Here is a 21,759-nt window from a genome sequence, read left to right as displayed (position 1 = left end):
GCATCTTTGAGTGCAGGAGATGATGGCGGAAACGGGAATCGGAAGGAGCAAGTTTATTTCATGGACTCACTTTTAAATCCTCCGAGAGAAAGTCATGCGAGTCGAGGTCTTAACGACGATGAGAATGCAAGGAAGATGTTGCCACCCAAAGGCTCGAGCAAGTCACGAGAGAAGGATGAGTCAAGCTATAGTGGTCGTAAGGAGAAAATCAAAAAGGAATTGCACAAAGGACAATTGGTGTTATTGTGCAAATCCCGTCTTTGGTTATTTCCAAGGAAGCGCAAATCAAAGTGGTCGCGGCCGTTTATTGTCCAAGAAATTCTTCCTCACGAGGTGGTAAAAATAAAGGAGCGCGATTCAAATCGTACGTTCAACGTAAAACGGAGCCGGCTCAAACCGTATTGGGAAGCGAGTGAAGATTGCCAAGTGACTTCGGTCACTTTTGCTTGAAATTAAAGAAGCAACGTCCGGCTGAAGACTTTAAACTTAGCGCTTCTCGGGAGGCAACCCGAGCTTTATTGTTTTTCGTATTTTTATTTAATTTTTCGTTTCGTTTTTTATATCATAAGCATGCATTCTAATTTATTACTTGAATTTTACTTTTCAGGGTTGAAAACGTGATCGAGGGTCGAGTCGGCCGTCTGTAAAAAAAAAAAAAAAAAAAAAAAAAAAAAAAAAAAAAAAAAGTTTCAGGGGCACTACTATGAAGTTTTTATTTTGCAGGGACCTAAATGCAATTATTCACACGGCCGTGCGAGAAAAAGGGAGGAATCTCACACGGCCGTGTGAGATTTCGGTGAAGCTACTGCCCAAAACCGGCTTTTGGCACGGCCGTGCGGATTTAAGGCTTAAATCCCGCACGGCCGTCCGAGACTTGGAGCAGCTTCTGCCCAATTTCGACAAATGGTGCGGCCGTGCGGATATTAAGCCTATATCTCCCACGGCCGTCCGAGGAAGAAAAACAGGAATATTAAATAGGGGTTTTTCCAAACCCCAATTTTCACAATTCTAACTCCTCTCTCTCTCCTAATTCGAACCCTTACCCTCTCCCTTCGAAAATTCTTCTTTTCTTTGAAAATTTTCGCCTCAAATTCACCAAACACACACACATAACGTATAATCTCGGTGGTTTGTTGTTGATTTGTGCAGGGAGGATTCAAGAACGGGCAATTGTCTCCAAAAATGCATTCCACCAAGAACGCCGACAAGGTGTTCGACGAATTGCCCAAGTCAAGTTTGGGGGAATTGTTGCGCCTCAATTCACTTCTTAACCCTTCCACAATTTACCCCGATCACATCGACTAAATCAGGTGTTTTCTATCCTTAAACTTTGTGCTAAATTCGTTGAGGGCAACGAAAATTTTAAGTTTGGGGGTGATAAACATGTTATTTTTGTGCTTATTTGTTTTAGTTTGCATGCATTAGGTTTTATTCGTTTTTATTGTTTTTCTCGTTTTTCCGGAATATAAAAAAAAAAAAAAAAAAAATTGCTTGAGTCGAATGCATCAATGATTTATGATGATGAGAGATGATCAATGTTTGATGATGAGATTGCTTGTTTTGTGTGATAAGGATTTGATGTTTGTTGAGCTTTCGATTCAACGGGACTTAGAAGCGAATTATTGCTAGGAATCACACTTTGTGCATTGCTTTGGTTGAACGTTTTGTATTTTAAATTTGGAATTAATTTGTGCTAGATCATGCTATGTTCGGTTTTAGAACTCACCTTAGGAAATTTATGATACGACGTATTGAGTAATGAGTGATTTGGGATATGATTTGGGCCTTATTTGAACCGTTTGAGCCTTTCAAGCCGACCTTTTTATCGAAATTCCTTAGAACCTTGTTTTGAGCCTCGGAGAAAAGGTGTTCTTTCTTTTAGCCAATGTGTAAGGTAGAATAGGTGGAGATTCTTGAAAAAATTATCCCTTGGAGTTCGGTCGAAAATATTTATAAGGTCCTTCTTCTTCTTCGAAAAAAAAAAAAAAAAAAAAAAAAAAAAACCGAAAAAGAAAAAAAAAAAAAAGAGATGAATATATATATGCTTATATATATATATATATATATATATATATATATATATATATTAAAAAAAAAAAAAAAAAAAAAAAAAAAGAGAAGAAGAAGAGACTAGAAAGGAGAAATAAGGACTAGTTGTTGAATTATTTTTGAAAACTCAATCCATTGCCTCAAAAGCAAAAGTGGAGACTTTTGAACTTTTGAGAATCGAGTTTACTAAAGTCCGTAGAGGTGAATTCATTGTTTCAAACGCCTATCTTTCAAATTTTGGCGTAATCACCTAAATTCAAGAAGAATAGCCACATATACCCATATTTCCTACCTCGAACCAAAGAGCCTAACAATTGAAAGCCACAAAGCCCCAATGATCCCAATAGCTTAATATTCAATATTAGTAGAGTAGAATAATTTGGTGAGTATTTGGAGTCAAGCATATGCATGTAAGTATAAATTCTTTCTATCTTTAATTTGCAAATATTGGATGCTTGAAGTAATTGTATGAATCGTGGTTTTTGGTAATGGTGAGTGACTAAGTGTTGTTGAATTTTGAGCTTGCGAATGCCTAAGAATTGTCATTATAATTACAAGTTCTGAAAACGTGAAGTTGATCATTGATCTATGTGATGAGATGTTATAGTTGAGTTATTTGCTTATTGGTAGATTTTGCTTGAGGACAAGCAAAAGTTCAAGTTTGGGGGTGTGTTAAGTGTATATTTTTACACTTTATCGTATCTTTTTATTTGAGCTTTTGGTGTGTTTTAGTGATAATTGGTGATTAAAAAGTTGATTTATTGTATTTTAGGTACAAATTGAAGAATTGGAAAAATATGGGGTCAAAACTGCAAATTTGGAGAAATATGGGCCAAAAGTGAAAAAACCAAAATCTGGAGATTTAAAGCTCGGACGGCCGTCCGAGTTTTAGTTCAAATTATGGGACGGCCGTCCGAGATCCCGAAGTTGCGCAGTAAAGGGATTTTAATTGCACAAGGAAACTGCCTTCTTCCCCAAGTTCTTCACCCTATATAAGACCAAGCCAAGCACACAATTAGGGATCTTTTTATGCAATTTCAAGAGCAACAAAGCAATAACGAAGACGAAGAATTCGAAGACTCCAAGCAAAGATTTATCGTCTATGATTTATTTTATTTGCGTTTTTGCTTTAATCATGAGTAGCTAAATTACTTGTTTCTAGGATTTTATTAATTTGGAACCCTATGTGGGATTTATGAACCCTTTTCTATGATTTTATGCAAGTTTTAATTCCGGATTATTTCTTCTACTTGTTTTATTAAGTGCATGAACTTGATCAACTTATGTGCTTTTATGTTATTGTTAATCGCATGAATCGGAAGATCGGGTTAATAATTAGAACTGTGGTAGAAGAGCCTTTGTGGTATTAACATAGGAATATAGTTAATCTCTTAGGTAGCCATTATTGAGATTTGTGTTTAATGCTGTGTTCTAGAATTAATTGCATAGGAATATAGTAATTGAATCTAGAGTATTAGAATCGTAATACACGCGGAAGCGGGTTATGATTATTTTAGCATCTCAGGTTAATAATCCGGGTTAATTGCTTGCATAATTGAAGGAATTGGGGGAATAATAATCACATAGGGGGAAGAATAAAATCCTAGGCTCGTTTACTCTGATAAATCTTCGTGTTTAATTTGCTTTCTTGCTTTGTCGTTTTAATTTGTTTTTTTTTAATTTATTTTAGTTAATTCTCTCTAAAGTCGACTGTGTAGGGTGGGCTTGATAATAATTGGTAGAATTTAGCGTCTAGGATTAGATAATTAAATATTCCCTGTGGGTTCGATATCCGGACTTTTAGTCCACTATATTACTTGTACGATACGTGCACTTGCGTGTAGGTTTTCGGCCAACACTCATGACAAAACAAAGAATACGTGCCTAATTTTTAACTATTTAATCTCAATTCCCGAGTCGAGCTCAAGCTCATTACATTTTACTCAAGCAAATTCTAAAAACTAAGCTTCTTGATCTTGAATATCAAAAAAGTATACTCAAACTTGAATTCGTTGCAATAAATTCCAACTCCGTTCATTTACACTTCTAATAAGGTCGTACATTGCAATTAATCATGTGATAGGGGCAAGCGACTTCAAATTCTCATGTGATATATCACCGATCGGCGATCACAACTAAAAATATAGCAACTATAATTAATAAATATGACCACCAAATTGAAATATAGATTGCTAAAAATATTGAATTACCTTCATTTGCTTTAAAAATTCATTCGGGTGCATTATGCATGATTTATTGTGTTTTCAGGGTGCAAAGTGCCATTAATATTTTTTTTAGGGTGCAAAATGTCAGACCCCTATATTTCAGGGGTGAAAGGTGAAATTAAGCCCAAATTAGTTCCGGAAGAAAAAAATTCAGAAATTTCGAGAAGGTGTAAAACATCGGATAAACAAACAAAATAAAAACACCTAATTACAGTAATGGGGGCAACTATTTTGAATACTAATTTTTGCTTAGTTGAATACTACCTAGTTGAAAACCACAATTGAGTACATATTTATAAGTTTTTTCTTACTTTAAAACCAAAATAAAAAGAAAATTACAAAAACACCCTTTCATACAAAATATCAATTATATCAAATTTTATTAGAAATTACCTATTCAAAAACCAAATAAAAAAAAAAGAAAAAAAAACCCTTTGTTGTTAAAAAAAAAAAACCTCCACCATTTCTTCTCCTCTCCAACCCTGACCGCCGCCGCCGCCGCCGACGCCGCCGCCGCCGCCGCCGCCGCCGCCGCCGAACGCCACCGTACGTGCTCGTAACTGCCGCGACAACCCAATTAAACCCTATCTTTTTCATCTTCTTAAATCCTCCAAAACATCTCCAAATTCAAAAAATCAAAACCTCACAAAACTTATAAAATGGAGTTATAAGACAATAATATGGTAGTATATGTGGAAAGAGAAGCCATTAAGGTAAGTATCGATGTCTTTTTTGAGCTTCGAAGTCGATTTTGAAGTTTTTTTTTTTTGAAACCCGTCGGCAATTTTCGACACATACAGGTCGATTTTTGGTCAATTTTCGACACCAACGTGTCGAAAAAAAAAAAAAAAAAAAAAAAAAAAAAAAAAAAAAAAAAAAAACCAAATTTCGACACCTACCTGTCGAAATTTGGACAATTTTCGACAGGTAGGTGTCGAAAAACACTATTGGTAAAAAAAAAAAAAAAAAAAAAAAAAAAATTTTTTTTTTTTTTTTTTTTTTTTTACCAACAGTATTTTTTCGACACATACCTGTCGAAATTTGGACAATTTTCGACAGGTAGGTGTCGAAATTTGGTTTTTTTTTTTTTTTTTTTTTCTTTTTCGACACGTTGGTGTCGAAAATTGACCAAAAAATCGACCTGTATGTGTCGAAAATTGCCGACGGGTTTCAAAAAAAAAAAACTTCAAAATCGACTTCGAAGCTCAAAAAAGACATCGATACTTACCTTAATGTGTTCTCCTTTCATATATACTACCATATTATTGTCTTATAACTCAATTTTATACGTTTTGTGAGGTTTTAATTTCTTTAGTTTTGATATTTTTTAGAAGGGTTTGTTGTGAGATTTTTTAGAAGGGTTTGTTGTGAGGAAGATTTTTTAGAAGGGTTTTTGGGGAGGGAGAAGAAGGAGGTGGAGAAGGAGGGAAATGGTTTTTTGAGTTTTTGATTATTTGGTATTTAAGAAAGAAAAATAGTATTTGTAATATTTTTTTAGTTTTAATTTCATTAAGGTTATTAAAGTAATTTACAATTAATTATTTATTTTTTATTTTTTTGGTATTCAAGTAAGCAAAAGTTGGGATTTGAAATAGTGATCCCCTACAGTAATTTGTGATGACAAACGTACACTCTTTCCTATGCCTTGTCTTATTATTACCTAAAACAAAATATATTTTTTTTCAGACAAATTAAATTGATTTAACTAAATTGGTCGGTTTGGATTGTGTCAGATTAATCTGTGTAGTACTTTCAATACCTGGTTGATTCACTCCTATTATCAAATATCAATATATATATTCTCTTATTTTGTTTAATAAATAATTAAAAGGATTCATATATCAAAAAATTTATAATGATATCTATATAAAAAGACAATTATTTGAATCTTAAGAAATATATATATATATATATGCACGTGATCATTTTTTATACTAGGGGAGATGTTTCTGCAAGAGAAACACGTGTTGTAACCATGCAAATACTAGTGAAGTATTATAGTTAAGCTAATAGATATTTCTCTTAAAAAAAAAAAAAAGAAGCTATATAGATATTACTCTATCCCTTATAACATGACATAAAAGAGCATCGTTGATCAAGTTCGAATTTCTTTGTTAATAGTGGTTAGATCGACCATAATACACATAATTAGTCTAGTGTAGATTTACCCAGTGCACATATATATAGTTGATTGCGGATTCCTTTATTACCAAAAAAAAAGGAAAAAAATCTAGCATAGCATTACAAATATTAAATTATCTCAAAATTAATTGTAGAATATATAAAAGAATATATTTCGGAAAAGAGTAATCTTTCTTGATAATTAGGGTAAATTGTGTCGCGTAAAAACCGCAAACGTACATTTGTAGTTTTCGTAAAGAGAAAAAGAGGCAAAAAACAAAAAAATCTATAACTGCACGATCGATTTACCGTGTTTTGACTAATTCTCTAGATCCAAATAGTAGGAAGAACAAATTGAATGGATCTTGGTTAAGCTTATAGTAAAGTATGTCATACTAATTTAATGAAGGCTGACCTGGATTAAATAATCAAGAATCATGTGATAAAAGTGTCACCAATTTTTGTGGACCAATGCACCTAAGAATCATGTGATGCACAAAGCAAGCAAACCGACCAACACGGGCAAGGTTAAAAAGATTAATAAACAACTTACATTTCCATTCTCTAGGGTTTATGGATTTTGTAGTTGCTACACTAACTGATTTATACTCGGTGATTCTACATCAGCGATCTATCGTGTCTCTATTAACAAGTTTTCCATGGCCGAGCTTGCCTATTCTTGAAGGGATAAATAGCACTATATATATATAGAACATATAATTTATTTAAATGAAATCATAATGTATTTTGTAGATTTTTTGGGCGCAAAGGGATTAGTAAAATTCAGTCCATTGAACTCTTTCTTCTCTGAGGCGATCCAACACTTCAAGCCCAGCAGCACGAAAAGGCCAAATGATCGATCAAACCAATAAGAATCCTCTAGATGCTAAATCGTGACTGTTGGTTATGTCTGCTTTGATCATCACACTTATTTGAAAATTGCGATGATAATTCATGTCTTAAATTCTCGATATTTCACTTGGTCCCATATGGAGTTTTGAATTGGATCTTTTTAGCCCAAATGGATTAGTGAAATCCAGCTTATATTAAACCATTTCTCCTCTGAGGCGGCCCAACACTCAAAGTCCAGTGATATAAAAAATTCCAAGTGATCGGTCAAATCATGAGAACTCTACATCCTGAATTTTGATCGTTGGTTCTCTTTACTTTGATCCTCCCCACCCAGTTAAGGTATTTAGACTCCGCCTCTTTCCGAAACTCTACTTTGTGATCTATTCTCATCTTTCACTCTTCTGGTCGTACCTCCAAATTGAATGCTTCTTGGCATTTCCCAACGACATGCCCGTTTGACTGTGACGATTGTTGTACTATTTATGTTCTATACTTTTGAGACAATCCTTCTTTCCCATTTATATATCATACCATTTTGTGAAAAGAGAGGGTGGAACAAACTTATTTTAAATCTCTTCTAAGTTTCTTCAGATCTCTGTTTGTTTGGTGAGCGAGTGAGATCCACTTCTGAGTGAGAGAAACACAAGAGAGTTTAGATTGGAGTTTTGAGTGAGAGAGTTGACAATAAACTGAGTGATTTTGGTTAATCAAACTTAGAGTTTTGGTGATTGAAAATCGTAATTTTGAAAAATGGAATGAATAAACTTGTTTCAAAATTGAAAATTTTCACTATCGAAATCGGTGGAATTCAGAATTTTCAATTTTTTAGTCACATAGTATTACATAAAATATATAATATTATTTACATTATAAGTGCAATTTTCGATTCATAAAAAAGTCGGAAATTTCAAAAATAATTTTGGAAATTAAATTGATTCGAAGTCAGAATCAAATGTATTCGAGTGAAAATTGATTCGAAGTCAGAATGTATTCGAGTGAAAATTGGAACAAAATTTTGTATCCCGTCGATTCCGATTTGAATATTTTACGGAACTAAATTTCTCATCCAAATTCCGAAATTTCGATTTCCAATTTTTCCGAATTATGTAGGCACGATTGTTAGTAATATTAATTGTGGCCCAAAGAAAATCTGAGAAATGATTTATAAGAACAGTAAGCCCATTGGGCCTAAGGCTTACTATTTCTCTCGGGTCAAAATTGAAACCCGACCCGTTTATATTGGGCCTGCTCCAGACAATCCAGGATTTCTTTTCTGCAACAAAATAGCTGCTTCAATGGCGGTCTTTCTGTCTGGTATGAAAAGCAGCAGCTTCAGACTTGCGCTGAAAATTTAAATTAGTTCGTACGCGCACCGATTTTAGGGCGAATTTGTCAATTTTGAGGTGAAAAAACGAATTAGTTGTTGGTTGTGTACGGACCTCGGGAGCTGCAGCAATGGCGGCGGAGAGAGAAAATCTCGGCGTAACGGCATTCGCAATCGCCGCCACCTTTCTATTCGCGCTCGTAATCTCCATTCGCTTCCTCAAGGAATACTTCACGAATTCAAAGCGGAGAAACTCGTGCTATTTGCATGCAGAGCTCAAACCCCAGCACGCATTCAAGCGAGTTTTGGCAGACAACTCATATTCGCCATTCAAACACCTCAAACTTCACTCAGCAGACTCACTCACCGATGGTACATTGGAACTTTCTCTCTCTAATTCTAATTACTGAATTTAATTGTTTTTTTTGTTATTTATGTCTGAGTTAATTCGATTTTTTTTTTTTTTTTTTTTTTTGGTTAGAGGAATACTCGAATTTGCATCCGTACAAGGGAGAAATTTCCAAGTTAATGAAGAATCCAAATGTAGGCTTTTTGGAGTGTCTTGATGGGTGTGAAAAGGGGAGTTTGGAAATGGGGAGTTCTTATATGTGGGTCGAGACGGAAGCACAGTTGAGAGAGCTCGTGGAGGTGTTGAGTAATGAGAAAGTGTTTGCAGTCGATACCGAGCAGCACAGCTACAGATCTTTCTTAGGGTTTACAGCTCTTGTTCAGGTTCACATTAGCATTTCCGCAAACACCTTGTGTGCTGTTTATGTTTGTGTCACTTGTCATGCACAGTTGTTCCTTTATGTATGTGCTTCATGAACTGGATTACTCGCACGACTGATTGTTCAAGAACATGCATTTAGAAAATGTTCATGTTTTGCAGTTATCTTTTTTTTTTTTCGTTTTCTACTAGTACTTATTTATACATGCACAAAATGCAAGCATTTATGGTTTGGATGTTCCGTGTGTATGGTAGCTTGGGATAAGTGATGTGAATAATTTATGGATGTCGATGTATAATTCATCTGAGTATGTAATTGTTGATATATCAAATGTTCATACGGGCTTTTTGTGCTCTGTTTTCATTTGTTAATGAGATGGGAAGTGGCTGATATGTAAGGGGGGTTGCCTCCATTGAATTTATTAGAGTTACATTTCACTTTTGCATCTGATAAGAAACTCTAATTAGTATATTCTGTGTGCGTGGTTAACTGAATGTACTCATTCTATCTTGTATACTGTAAACAGATATCCACTTTAAGCGCAGATTATTTGGTCGACACAATCATCCTGCATGATGCAATGGGACTTCTTAGGCCAGTATTTGCTAATCCAGGAATATGCAAGGTGATCATACGATTATTTTTGTTCTGACTGTACAGTTAATTTGCTTGATTTATTGATCTTGGTTAATATGCAAGCAATATTTTGTGCATCAGAATGGTGTTCGGCTAGTAGATGAAGTATTGTTCATATACTTTTGACATAAACTGAAATGTCGTTTGTTTTATATTTTCACTTTGCAAAAAGCGTTCTGGGAATGATAAGTTTCCCTTTTTCTGTCGAATGGATTTGTTTCCTTATTTGATAGCAAGATGATGTTATATCGTATGTGTGTGTTCATGGTGTCCTTAGAATCTAATAAACTCTACATAATTGACTGTATTAAAACTGAACCTTGTTATGTTTTTTCATATTTTATTTATTTTAATTAAAAAAAAACTTTTTATTATGTGACAGGTGTTTCATGGAGCTGACAATGATGTTCTTTGGCTACAAAGGGACTTCCACATCTATGTTGTCAACTTATTTGACACAGGGAAGGTGAACTATAAGATATAATTTTTTTAATATCATTTTATGTTTACGGGTTTAGGAGGTATTTTACTTAGGTCGGGATTTCCATTCATTTGAGAAGTTGGATTATTAGGGAGATAAAAAGATAGCAGGAAGATTTTCCTTTTTAGATATTTGTCCCACTGGTCATAGTCGTTCAGTTGTTGAGCAGCGTTTCTACCTATACCAATCATGACTGATATTTTCTATGTTGCAGGTGTGTGATATTTTATCAAAACCACAGAGATCCTTGGCATATTTGCTCGAAACTTACTGCAGTGTTTCCGCAAATAAACTGTTACAGGTCTGAGTTTAAGTTCAATCTCATGTATCTTCAACTCGCATGTACAGTTTATTTGAAACAAGTAATGAAGCAATTCTTGAAGAATATTAACTGAAGTCCTTTGTTCTCTGTATCCTTATTCACTTCATGATCAATGTGTCCTTGTCTTCATAGAAACTTTGTGCACTGTGTTTATCAGATACTTCGTAAAAAAAGGAAGGCATACAGTTTCTGTGAAGAAAAGGACACATTAATCAAGAAGTGAATACAGATACAGAGCACAAAGGACTTCAGTTGACAAACCTGACTCTAACGATTCTTAATTGTAGAGAGAAGACTGGAGACAACGTCCCTTGTCGGAGGAAATGATTCAATATGCTCAAGCCGATGCACACTATTTGTTGTATATTGCATACTGTCTCTCTTTGGAGCTCAAGCAGCAGAAAGATGGTATGTCGTGTAATGTTATGTGTATTTAAAATAGTTCACGCCAAATACTCTCCTTTCTGTCACGCAACTGTTTATGTTTCTGCATTACCATATAGATATCCTGTTTCTTATCTTGATAATATTTGATCTGTTGTCCCTACTGAGAATCGGTTACACCGTGGAGCAATTTGTTGCAAGTTATTTTTTGACATGATCGTATTGTTAACCACAACATACCTTTCTCTTCTTCTCCATCACATTACCACATGATTAACATATCTGTTTTTTCAATTCTTCGCACTGTCAACATTCTAAATAAAAAAAATGCATCAGAAAATTCGTCTCCTGGTGAGAAATTCAATTTGCTTCACGAGGCTTGTCGACGTTCAAATGCAACTTGTTTGCAGCTTTTTGGAAAAGATGTTGAAGCTTTTCCAGGAGAATTAGCTGCATTGTCAGTAATTTCTCGATGCTTAAATGATCAGGAAAATATTTCATCGAGTCTTTGTGACACAAAGGTATCATGTGACTGCAATTTTTTTTTTAATTGTCAGTTGATGGCATAGAAAAGGCAGTTATGATGATGAATTATCCCTTGCAGTTTCAGGAACTTGTGAGACGCCTGTGCTTATGGAGGGATGTAATGGTTAGTATAACCATGTTTTTCATCTACTTTCATGTTTTATGTCATTTATAATTTAACTGGTGTCTTAATCAATCGGGTTTTACAAATATCATTCACGTAAAGTTGTTCTGTTCTGATTATCTTTCTGTACTTCGAAAAGGAAAAAAATCTAATTTGGTGGATGTCAAATTCTTCCAGGCTCGTCTTCATGATGAAAGTTTGAGGTTTGTTTTATCAGAGAGTGCAGTCATTGCGCTAGCAGCTAAAGTTCCGATAACCGAAACCGATATCTGCAGCATTATATCTGAAGCTGATCTAAATGCTGAATCTACATCTCGTGTTCCCATCCAATCTCCATCTCCGGTTGTTTCTAGTCATTTGGAAGACCTTCTTTGCTTGCTCAAAGCAAACACCACTAATCTTGACAGTTTCTTCCAACTATTCATCCAGCAGCACTTAGGTCCAGCTGGCAGTTGTCCTCTTTCTGCATATAATTATACGTTGTTGTCCAAAACTAACCTTGGAGTATCCAATAAATCCACCTCCAGTCGGAATGGCTTTAGAGCTTCAAAACAAGTTGCAAAGAAGTTTTCTCGAGACCTGTTTGTTCAGAAGTTTTCATGCAAATCTCCAGTTTATCACAACTGCAAGATCTACGCAAATGATGGGCGGTTATTATGTTACTGTGATCGAAGAAAGCTTGAATGGTTAGACGACCCTCTCTTAATTAAATGCCCAATTATTTATTAATTTTGTAATCTTTTTACAAACATGTTGTTCAGGTATGTCAATCGGAATCTTGCAAAACTTGTAGAAGACGATCCTCTTTCCATCGTGCTTCTCTTCGAACCCAAAGGGCGTCCAGAGGATGAAGATAACGAATTTTACATTCAGAGTAAGAAAAATATTTGCGTTGGTTGTGGTGAAGGAAAACATTATTTAAGGTACAGAATAATACCCTCATGCTATAGGATGCACTTTCCTGAGCATCTGAAAAGTCATCGGTCCCATGATATTGTCCTCGTCTGCGTGGATTGTCATGAAACTGCTCATGCTGCTGCCGAAAAGTACAAAAGACAAATAGCTGCTGAATTTGGAATCCCGTTATTTGTTGGTAAAGTAGTGGAGAAACAAAATATAAATGCATCCGGTTCGCCTACTGTGTCGTCTGAGGAGATTGGTGTTTCTCCTTTACAGCTGCGTGCTGCTACTATGGCTCTTCTACGCCATGGACCACAAATGCCGCCCCAGCGTCGTGATGAATTAATGCAGGTACTGAACCTAATAGTTTGTTGAAAATTTAAACTTAATTAAGTGTTTTTTTTTTTAATTAATAGTTGGAATAGACAAGTCATATGCCAATCTTGATATTGTGTATAGAGATTTGAAATCTCATATCCTTCACTTCTTTACCATTTGCTTACAAGTCCTTACCACGAGCAGATTGTTAGGGCATACTACGGAGGGAGAGAAATATCAGATGCAGATCTTGAAAGAGCTTTGCTAGTCGGCATGAGTCCTCACGAGAGAAGAAAATTTGAGAAAAAGAGAGGCTATGCATTTAAACATCTGACAAGAAGTATCAATTCGAGCGATGTGAAGCAAAATAATACGACAGAGGCTGATCAGAAACAAGATTATGTTGATATTTTGAGTGTAGACGAAGCAGGAGTAAGCACTCAACCTTTATCTGCAAATATTGGAGACGATATTGTATCATGCACAGCTGATATTGATGATGCGACGAAGTCAGATCTAAAGATAGAGAATGGTGGAGATGTTTCACTGAAGCATGAAAAATTGTCGTTATTAGGACATGGACCCCACGGAAAGCAGGTAGTCGCGTATCTTATGAAGGAATATGGGGAAAATGGGATTAGTGATTTCTGTCAGAGATGGAGACAAGTTTTTGTTGAAGCCCTTCATCCTCGTTTCTTGCCTGGTGGATGGGATGTTATGCACAGGTATTCTCTAGATTCTGATATAAATATGGTGCTCGTTTTTGCTCCCGGATAACTGCTCATTTTGCTATAGTAGTAAGTTAATTTCTTTATTTTTCTTGACTAGCTTTCGTATTAATATGAGAACTTTATCTGAGAAATTTGTGGCAACATTTGTTTCACTACTGATTCATGTTGCTGTGTTCAAAGGGATTGATATTGGACAATTTTTTGCCAGTGGTAAAAGAGATTTTGGCGAATTCAGCATCTACAAACCCACAAAGAAAGCTTCTGATATTGATGCTGCCGGATAGTATAGCACAAAGTTTTGTTCCTTTTCCCTTTCCCGTTTCCTTTTCTTTTTTACATATTTTCCATTTTTTGTTGTATTTTTTGAAAGAAATGTATACGTATAGCATTTCAGCGTTGGTTACCTTCGGAGCCATTGTCGACTGTCGTAGATCAATTTTACCTTGAGCGGACGGAACCTTTTGCGGATATTTGAGCTGTAATATTTAACAACTTTGTTAGATTCAGATTTTCAATATTTCATTTCTTATCAAATTTAATTTCCTTTCGAAATGTTTTTATTGGTGTACTTGCGAATTTTGGTGTATCAAAATATTTGGTACGGTGCTGTAATGTAATGGGTATTATGAAGTGACTTTCGGAACGAGCATATTGATTATTTTCAATCAAGCTCATTAATTTTCGATTATTGAACTCCATAAATAAAAATATTTCCTCTAATACTTATTTCCAATTTTCAATATTTGAATATATTTTTTAATTTGTTTAAATTAGTTTTCCCGAAAAAAGCAATTTCTGTATATACAGCATGAAATATTACTAGGTACAATGAGCATGATATTACTGAGTAAACTAACTGAGAATTCTTGTGGCAAATGGCTGTAAACAACGGAGCTTATCAAACAAGAACTCGTAAAAGTGGAAGCCATCCAAAATCAAATGAAGAAGAAACTAACGGATGGCATCCCTCGAGCCTTACATTTATAAAATTATCCGTTATCTTTGCCATGGTAGATAAACAAAAACACTCAAAAGGTAAGATCTCTTCTTTACGGAGGTTAATAATGGCTATGTTCTTGCCAGATAACATGCGAGACGATACCAAAAACATGTTTTCATGGAAAAGCTCGACTTACCTGCAAAAAATAAATAAATAAATAAATTTGTCAGTGCCTTAAATGGTTAAATGGTGGACTAAAAATCCTCAGTGATAGAAAGTTCTTACCCGTTGGTGTTTGAGCTTAAAGTAGTAATAACTGTGACTTGTGATCAATGCCGTTGAAGATAAAAGTCCCACTCATCGGAATGAATTGTCTTGTTATGAGCTGCGGAGTAGAAGAAATGCTCAAATTGCAGAAGAGACGAATCTAGTGACGTACATTTCAAACCATGGTAGACAAGTTTCATGTTATGCGAATATAAGAAACACAATGATGTTATTGAAATGGTGGAATTTGTAGTTACGCGCATCTACAACATTTTCAAAAGTTGTAACTATTTTCCGTAATTGTAAGCCGACCCGAAAAGTTAGTGCAGTAACAAGACATTAAATAAGATCGAATTATTTAATCAATCATGGCTTATCCCAACCAAACAAGGCCTAACTACATCGCATTTTCCAAAATAAATTGATTACTAGCTGAACAATTCGTGTAAATGACGAAACGCACACCCACTGAATGAAGATGAGTTTGAAAAAGACAAACCTTGATCACTTCCTGTGATGCGATTCCTCCAATGAAGGCAGCCACAGCGTGAAGCTCTGCAGCACCATAACGGCACATCTCGTTAATAAGGTCTTCTGTCAAGGTCGATCCATTGCAACCCAAGTCATTAAGTAGAGTAATAGCTGTTGTTTTCAATCTGGAAATTTCCTCATCCATCTCACTGTAAAATATCAAAAACAGTTGGAAAATCACGTCAGCACGTGAACTTTTTTTAATGGAAAACCTAAAAATGACCAAAAATGGGATAAAATCTTTTACCCGTCTAATTGCCCTGGAAAACGATTGCAGTTTGCTGCAAAACGATCAACAGCTCGTAGAAGAATGTAAAATCCAACAGCAACACTACAGTGTAGATTCAGAAAAGTGACAAGAGTTAGTGGATGCAAGAAACAAAACCACAAAAGATAGGAAAAGGCAAGACAACCAACTAAGCAAACAAAACTGCCTAAACCTAGGTTAACTGAAAGGGCGTTGTGGAGTATAAATTAAAATACTCCCGAAATAACATCCAATACAACAGGAAATTACATTCAAAAGCAATTTCATAATTTGATTCCAAGAAAATTTGCATACTGTTTTATGGTCTTATGTTTCGCTTTGTCAACTTTTGGAATCTCTACGTTCATAGTGAATATTCAAACTATATCATCACAACACAAAATCATCCATTATGGGAAACGTACCAGTAGTCTTCATCTGTAAGATACTTTTGTAACTCAAGATGAACAGGTGAACTATACTCATCCTCAATCAGGCGATATCTGCATATCTAATAAATGAAAATTATCAGGAAACCGATGTCTGTGATGGAGGAAATAGCAGAAGCATAGAGTCTTTACATCCCCATGACAAGTTTGAATCCATTTTCTTTTTTAACTTTGCAAATACGTTAAACGTAATATTCTAATTTTTAAAAGGAATCGAAGCTACAAAACAATTGTAACATTTCCTACTTGAAACTCGTAACATTTTCAGTTAGGGGGAATATTCTATGAATATATTTTAGAGTGAGATTGGGGATTGTACGGGAGCAAACATTTGTTTGCACAAGTTGTTGGAGCTAAGGGTAACATGAACTTCTATGGAAATGCATTTGGAGGAACCATTTCTGGTTTGACATTTGTTTTTACTGTAGAGTGTCGTTTGTTTGTCGGCCATATATCTCGTCAAAATTTGTTCTTCATTATGTAGTTATTAATGTTGAAAGTTAAATATCCTAGCAAAGATCGGAAGATGTAAATATATATCATTTATTCTTGTAATGATCTGAACACAAATAAGTGGATGTATCTTTAACATATGTAACGAATGGAAGATAAAGATAAGAAGAGAGTTTGAAAAAATACAAATTCATTTGCTGGGAATGTTTGGGGGAACAAAAACTAGAGCATGATAGAGGTAACCAGTGACACTGAAAATAAAATAATAGCTGACTGAAAAATTTAAGCACAAACCTTAACTTTTCGTGCATTTTTGCAGAAACTTTTTATTGCTGCCTTTGAGATGCTATCTGGATCTCTACCGATCTTCTTTAGTATTTTCCTCACATGCTTCTCCATAACAAGAAAATCAGCCTCAGCCTTAGCCTGGTAGATTTGTTGTAGGTTGACATATAACCTAAACCAGACTCAAGAAGCAACCCCAAATCAGCATAGGGCTCACCGGTACACATAAAAGGTAAGATTTTGCTCAGAAAAACACTAATCACTAACTCGGTAGAAGATGTCATATCCGGGATTGCTCCCTCCAGGGGTGCCTCTCCACCACCTTCATTAGCTATAAATTCCTGAAATGTGAAGCAAGAACCGAGAATGATGCAAAATCAAAAACCAAGTCCTCTATGGTACAGTTAATATGTGAAGATGTTGTGAGTTACCTTTAGAGCTGCCACCAACACCCAAAAATCTGATGAACTGGAATTAACATCAGAACAGCTATCATTAATTATCTGCTGGAGGGCCGGACCTGAGATGAAAAAATAGAGATCTCAGGAAGTTTGTTTTAAAAGAAGAAATCAAAACATGTTTCAGTTAGATATCATCAGCTACTACACTGACAACTTCTATTTCTGGATAATATTCTTTATGATACTATAAAACCTCTTGAATATAAAGAGCAGAACGAAACTTTTAGTCCATAACTTCATGTCAGAAAAGAGAGGAACTAGAAATAATCTATTGAAAAATGCACAATTTCTTTTTCGTAGATTGCCTCAACTCCACCATGTAGCTTGGTCTCAGTTAAATGTTGTAAATATTCAAATGTGTGCATGATACCAAGAATATACAGAACATATTATAATTTATTGTTAGGTTTGGATGGCCAAGTGAGCGAGGCAATAATTTTCTTAAAAATGGTAGCTGAGAAACAAAAAGCCCCAGGTTTAGTAGAAAATAAAATCATATGAAAGTTTAGCCTGTAGCTTAATCTCTTTTAGGAGCTCCTAGAAGCCAACGTTATACACTACTATTTATCTCAAAACGTAAAACTCAGGATGACGAAAGATCAACTTACTAATTCCTTTAGGCGAAAAGACTTTGAATGAGGCTTCGATGGCTTCTTTGTAATTGTCTTCATCAGATGCAATCGTCTTGGCTTTGATTAAATCCTATAATGTCCACATTCAGAAACCAACAGGACCACCTCAAAAGACAGACACGAAACAAGAAATAAATTGCTGAGGTGGAAACTTATTTATGCACCTTAAATATTTTTTTCTCTTCCCTTGTTGATGGAAGATTTCCATCATGAGTTTTGGCCCACTCCTCTGCCATCTTGATGAGAATAATAACATAGGGAGTGTGTTTATGAACAACAGGATCAGCTGTATCCAGATCGATTGTCTCTGCAAATCTGTCTTTGATAAATACTCATTTGTCATCTTTTAAATAGAAATGTAAGTTGTGGGGCATAAGAGAAGTATACATAAGTTAAACAACATAAGAGAGGACAAAACCTCTTGAGCTCTGGCCAAGGGTCATTTAGCCGAAGATCATCGAGAAAGTGATCAGGCTTTGATTCAATCACTGCATGTTCCTGCACGAGAAGTGAGATTACTATCCATGCCTTCAACAAGTCATTTTTTCTCAAATAATATATTTTCACTGAAGAAAGGTCCAGAAATTAATTGAACAAGTTATTCATTCATGTCAAATGACATTAAATGATACTTTACAAATCCAAAAAAGGAAAGAAAAAAGATCTCTTCACGAACTATTTTCATTTAAAAAAAAAATGTTTCCGAATGGTCCAGGAAATAAGGAGGATTTTCTTTTTCTTTTTAACTTAAGGGAGTAAAATTAATGCATTCAGAAATACCTTCACGCTGATCCGAACACAACCAGTAAGGCCATAAGAACGTGCAAATATCAAAATGACATTAGCATCACGACAGATTTTATCCAGTTTGACCATTGAAGATTCAACAAGCTGAATAAGACACCAAGACACGATTTGTCAGATAATTTAGAATACTATTCATAATATAGCAGATTCAAGGAACCAAACAATGAGTATTTAGATAAGACATCTACAGTTAAAAATAAATAAAAGAAATTGACAGCCACGGTGATGCTTTGCAACAGTAACAACTATGTTTTAAAGTCCATCAAATTGAAGGGTAATACGAAAATAATAATAGATGGTTGTCCATGAAAAGGTCAGAAAATAATAAATATTTGGATGAGGATGTAACAACTAGGAAGTCTAAATAACTTCTTTGATGATACAGCTACTTCTTGTTCAAATCTTAATCGAGGGGAGAGTTGAATAAGCGGCAAAACTTGGAGGTAGTGTGTTGGTAATCCTAGGATGAAGGATATAATAATTTGGCTAGTGTCGAGGAGAGGTAGTTATAACCCTGATGATAACCCTGCACTTGTCATGTATGTTTTTTTATAGTTAACTTTCTCAAGATTAACTTAAATTAGACCAAACACGAAAGCTGACTTTGTTCTCACTTCTTAGAAGCCAAGTCCAAGGTTTTATTTCAGGTGGAGAAAATTGAAACAGTTTGCATATGCTGATAACAAGAACTACCTCCGCGGACACAACAACTTTTCAGACAGCAACTACCTTGTTCAAGTAGACGACAACTTGAACAACATTTAGTCTTACTGCTTTAACGAATGGCAAGTGAAAAACATATAGCATATGTTAATCCCATACTAAATTTGAGGTACGGAAATCAATAATTTACATTAAATCCACTCGAAATGACGGCCAAGCTACACTAATACAAGAGACCATTGTTTTATCAAATAATAAAACATGAACTTCACATCTACCTATCTGTCGACCACATTTATAATTCTAACGATGTAACAAATATATTGTGAAGGAAGAGTACTCTAAGTCGCACCTGTGTGGCCACAACCAAAGTAAATTGCGAAAAGAACGAAGGGCTGGATTGGATTAACTTTTCCGGATACTCTTCGATGAATTTCGCCTTGACCGCATCGTTCAACTCCTGTAGAAAGGCACAAACGGTTTTCGCCTTCGATTGCCCAACACTCGATTCATCCACTGGATTAGCATCAGTTTGAAGTAGCAGAAAAAAACATAATCTCCATCATTAATTAAAAAAAAGGGAGAATCACACTCAATGAAAAGACTGAGGAAGAAGGAGAATTTATACCCATGAAATTATTTCCAAGGTCCCCAAATTCAACTTTAGAGCCATCAACAACAGTAATACTTCCGACCCCACCGAGAACCAGATTTTTCAAGGTTTCCGAACCGGTCGGACCGCAGTTCAGCAAACATATGCTCGCTTTCTCGAGAGCTGCTTGCCCTTGCTCTCCCCATATTCTGCACACACACACACACACGCACACACGCACACACACACACACACGCACGCACGCACGCAAAATTGAATTGCGAACAGCGATTGTGAGTGAGATTAGCAGGGAGTGAAAACTTAAAAACGTGGAAATTGAGGGGAGGAAAATGTGAATAGTGAAAATAGATTGCGTATTACCTGAGCTGACGATCGTATTTAGTTTTGGATTCCGCCATTGACGATTTGCTTGGTTGATACGCGGAAGTGAGAGGAGAGAGAATTTTGCTGTGGCTCTTTTTCAAGAGGGGGGAAAGAAGAAGAAAGTGTTAAGGGGATGTTTGGTTTCGAATTATTTATGATTCGGCTTTTTGATTTTTTAAGATTTTTTATGGGAATCAAAAGAAATGCAACCTAATTGAATTTGTTTACAAGTAATAAACTTGGGTTTATCGATTTTTTTGTAGCGTGTTGTAATTGTTATTTGTAAATTTATATTGTACAAATTTATTTTGGGCAAATGGCCACCCATAAGTATAACCAAATTACGAAACAATCATCTTGTTAGGGTAATTATCGTCTCCCTCTCCTTTTAAATATTTTTACATCCGTAATTCAGTTTTTTATCAAGCCAAATCGTATGTTCAGTTCAGTAAACGGTATAAAATGTTGGCGTATCGAAATTTTGATTCAGTTTTACCGATTTAACATCCCTAAATTTACTTTTGGAGGGATATTTTCGTAAGGAGTGGCTGTAATTATCCAAAACATGAAAGGAATTTCGTAATTTGACCATAACTCAAGGGTGGCCGTAATTTGCACTTTATTTTTATCGAATTCGTTGGGCTAATGCATGAAAATTATGTTTTCTCAATCCTATCTTATTCTTGTTGCAATATTTTTTATAATTAATTTTTTGACTAATTATTAATTAGTATAACACAACATTTATAACTCTAATACAAGTACAGCAGAATTTTGGTAACTTTTACAAAATTGTTAATGTGTATCAATCAATACTAATGTCGCGATTAGGTAGTTTGAAAATGAAAATGAGTTAATGGCGTGAATAGGGATGGCAATATTACCCGACCCGGTGGGTAGCCGCCCTCCCCCCATCCCGTTTTCAACGGATAATACCCACACCATTAAGGATTGGAGCGGAATAAGGGTTTTACAATTTATACCCGCAATAGGTAAGGGGCGGGTACAAAAAGAATCCGCTACCAAAAGAGGGCCACCATGTCAACTCGAAGAATACTTAGGTAATGCTGAAGATACCCACCACCAGTGAGGAAGTACTCATTAACGCGCTGGCACAGGGTTGCGCATGGGAGATTTATTCGATTCCCTGCCTAAGAAGACTCCTGCCTCTTTCAACTAGCTGTTAAACATGGCAGTAAAATATATAAATGCGGAAGAAGCTCGCCAGATTCGGGCCTCTGAGTCGCTCCCGATGATGGAAAGGAAGAAAGAAAGAGCCAGGGAGAAAGAAGAAAAGTGGAAGTTGCAGCTCGACGAGACATGGGTGT

General features: G+C 35.4%; 2 protein-coding genes across 3 annotated transcripts; one reads left to right on the top strand and one right to left on the bottom strand.

Moving 5' to 3' along the window:
* Positions 1-8,479: 8,479 nt before the first annotated feature.
* Positions 8,480-14,272, top strand: LOC105961751 (Polynucleotidyl transferase, ribonuclease H fold protein with HRDC domain-containing protein). 2 transcript variants are annotated; one of them, XM_012986005.2, is made up of 12 exons: positions 8,480-8,943; positions 9,053-9,303; positions 9,826-9,924; positions 10,318-10,401; positions 10,631-10,717; positions 11,026-11,146; positions 11,459-11,643; positions 11,727-11,771; positions 11,949-12,457; positions 12,533-13,022; positions 13,194-13,714; positions 13,929-14,272. In XM_012986005.2, exons 1-12 carry the CDS (start codon positions 8,703-8,705, stop codon positions 14,002-14,004), a joined length of 2,709 nt encoding a protein of 902 aa, XP_012841459.2. In that variant the 5' UTR covers positions 8,480-8,702; the 3' UTR covers positions 14,005-14,272. The 2 variants fall into 2 exon arrangements, with proteins under 2 accessions (XP_012841459.2, XP_012841461.2); XM_012986007.2 differs by having other exon boundaries at positions 8,495-8,943; positions 13,901-14,272.
* A 314-nt stretch (positions 14,273-14,586) lies between these two features.
* On the bottom strand, positions 14,587-20,643 carry LOC105961752 (NEDD8-activating enzyme E1 regulatory subunit AXR1). Its single transcript, XM_012986008.2, has 15 exons — positions 20,429-20,643; positions 20,084-20,256; positions 19,808-19,971; positions 18,766-18,876; positions 18,404-18,483; positions 18,150-18,300; positions 17,962-18,055; positions 17,324-17,412; positions 17,160-17,233; positions 16,902-17,064; positions 16,131-16,216; positions 15,706-15,789; positions 15,427-15,607; positions 14,946-15,045; positions 14,587-14,856 (listed from the first exon to the last, which is right to left on the bottom strand). Exons 1-14 carry the CDS (start codon positions 20,464-20,466, stop codon positions 14,962-14,964), a joined length of 1,572 nt encoding a protein of 523 aa, XP_012841462.2. The 5' UTR covers positions 20,467-20,643; the 3' UTR covers positions 14,587-14,856; positions 14,946-14,961.
* Positions 20,644-21,759: the final 1,116 nt, after the last annotated feature.

The sequence above is a fragment of the Erythranthe guttata genome, chromosome 13 (assembly GCF_056151865.1).
Source record: "Erythranthe guttata isolate IM_541 chromosome 13, IM_541, whole genome shotgun sequence".
NCBI classification, from domain to species: domain Eukaryota; kingdom Viridiplantae; phylum Streptophyta; class Magnoliopsida; order Lamiales; family Phrymaceae; genus Erythranthe; species Erythranthe guttata.
Note: the sequence above shows the minus strand (reverse complement) of the source record. Positions and strands in the feature narration are given on the sequence as shown.

Coding starts and splice junctions, on each gene's coding strand:
- LOC105961752 (XM_012986008.2), bottom strand. CDS start 20,466: ATGGCGGAATCCAAAACTAAATACGATCGTCAGCTCAG. Junction 18,877..19,807: donor CTTTGGTTGTGGCCACACAG/GTGCGACTTAGA, acceptor TGTCTTATTCAG/CTTGTTGAATCTTCAATGGT. Junction 18,301..18,403: donor CCTTGGCCAGAGCTCAAGAG/GTTTTGTCCTCT, acceptor TATCAAAGACAG/ATTTGCAGAGACAATCGATC.
- LOC105961751 (XM_012986005.2), top strand. CDS start 8,703: ATGGCGGCGGAGAGAGAAAATCTCGGCGTAACGGCATTCGCAATCGCC. Junction 9,925..10,317: donor CTAATCCAGGAATATGCAAG/GTGATCATACGA, acceptor ATTATGTGACAG/GTGTTTCATGGAGCTGACAA. Junction 12,458..12,532: donor GATCGAAGAAAGCTTGAATG/GTTAGACGACCC, acceptor CATGTTGTTCAG/GTATGTCAATCGGAATCTTG.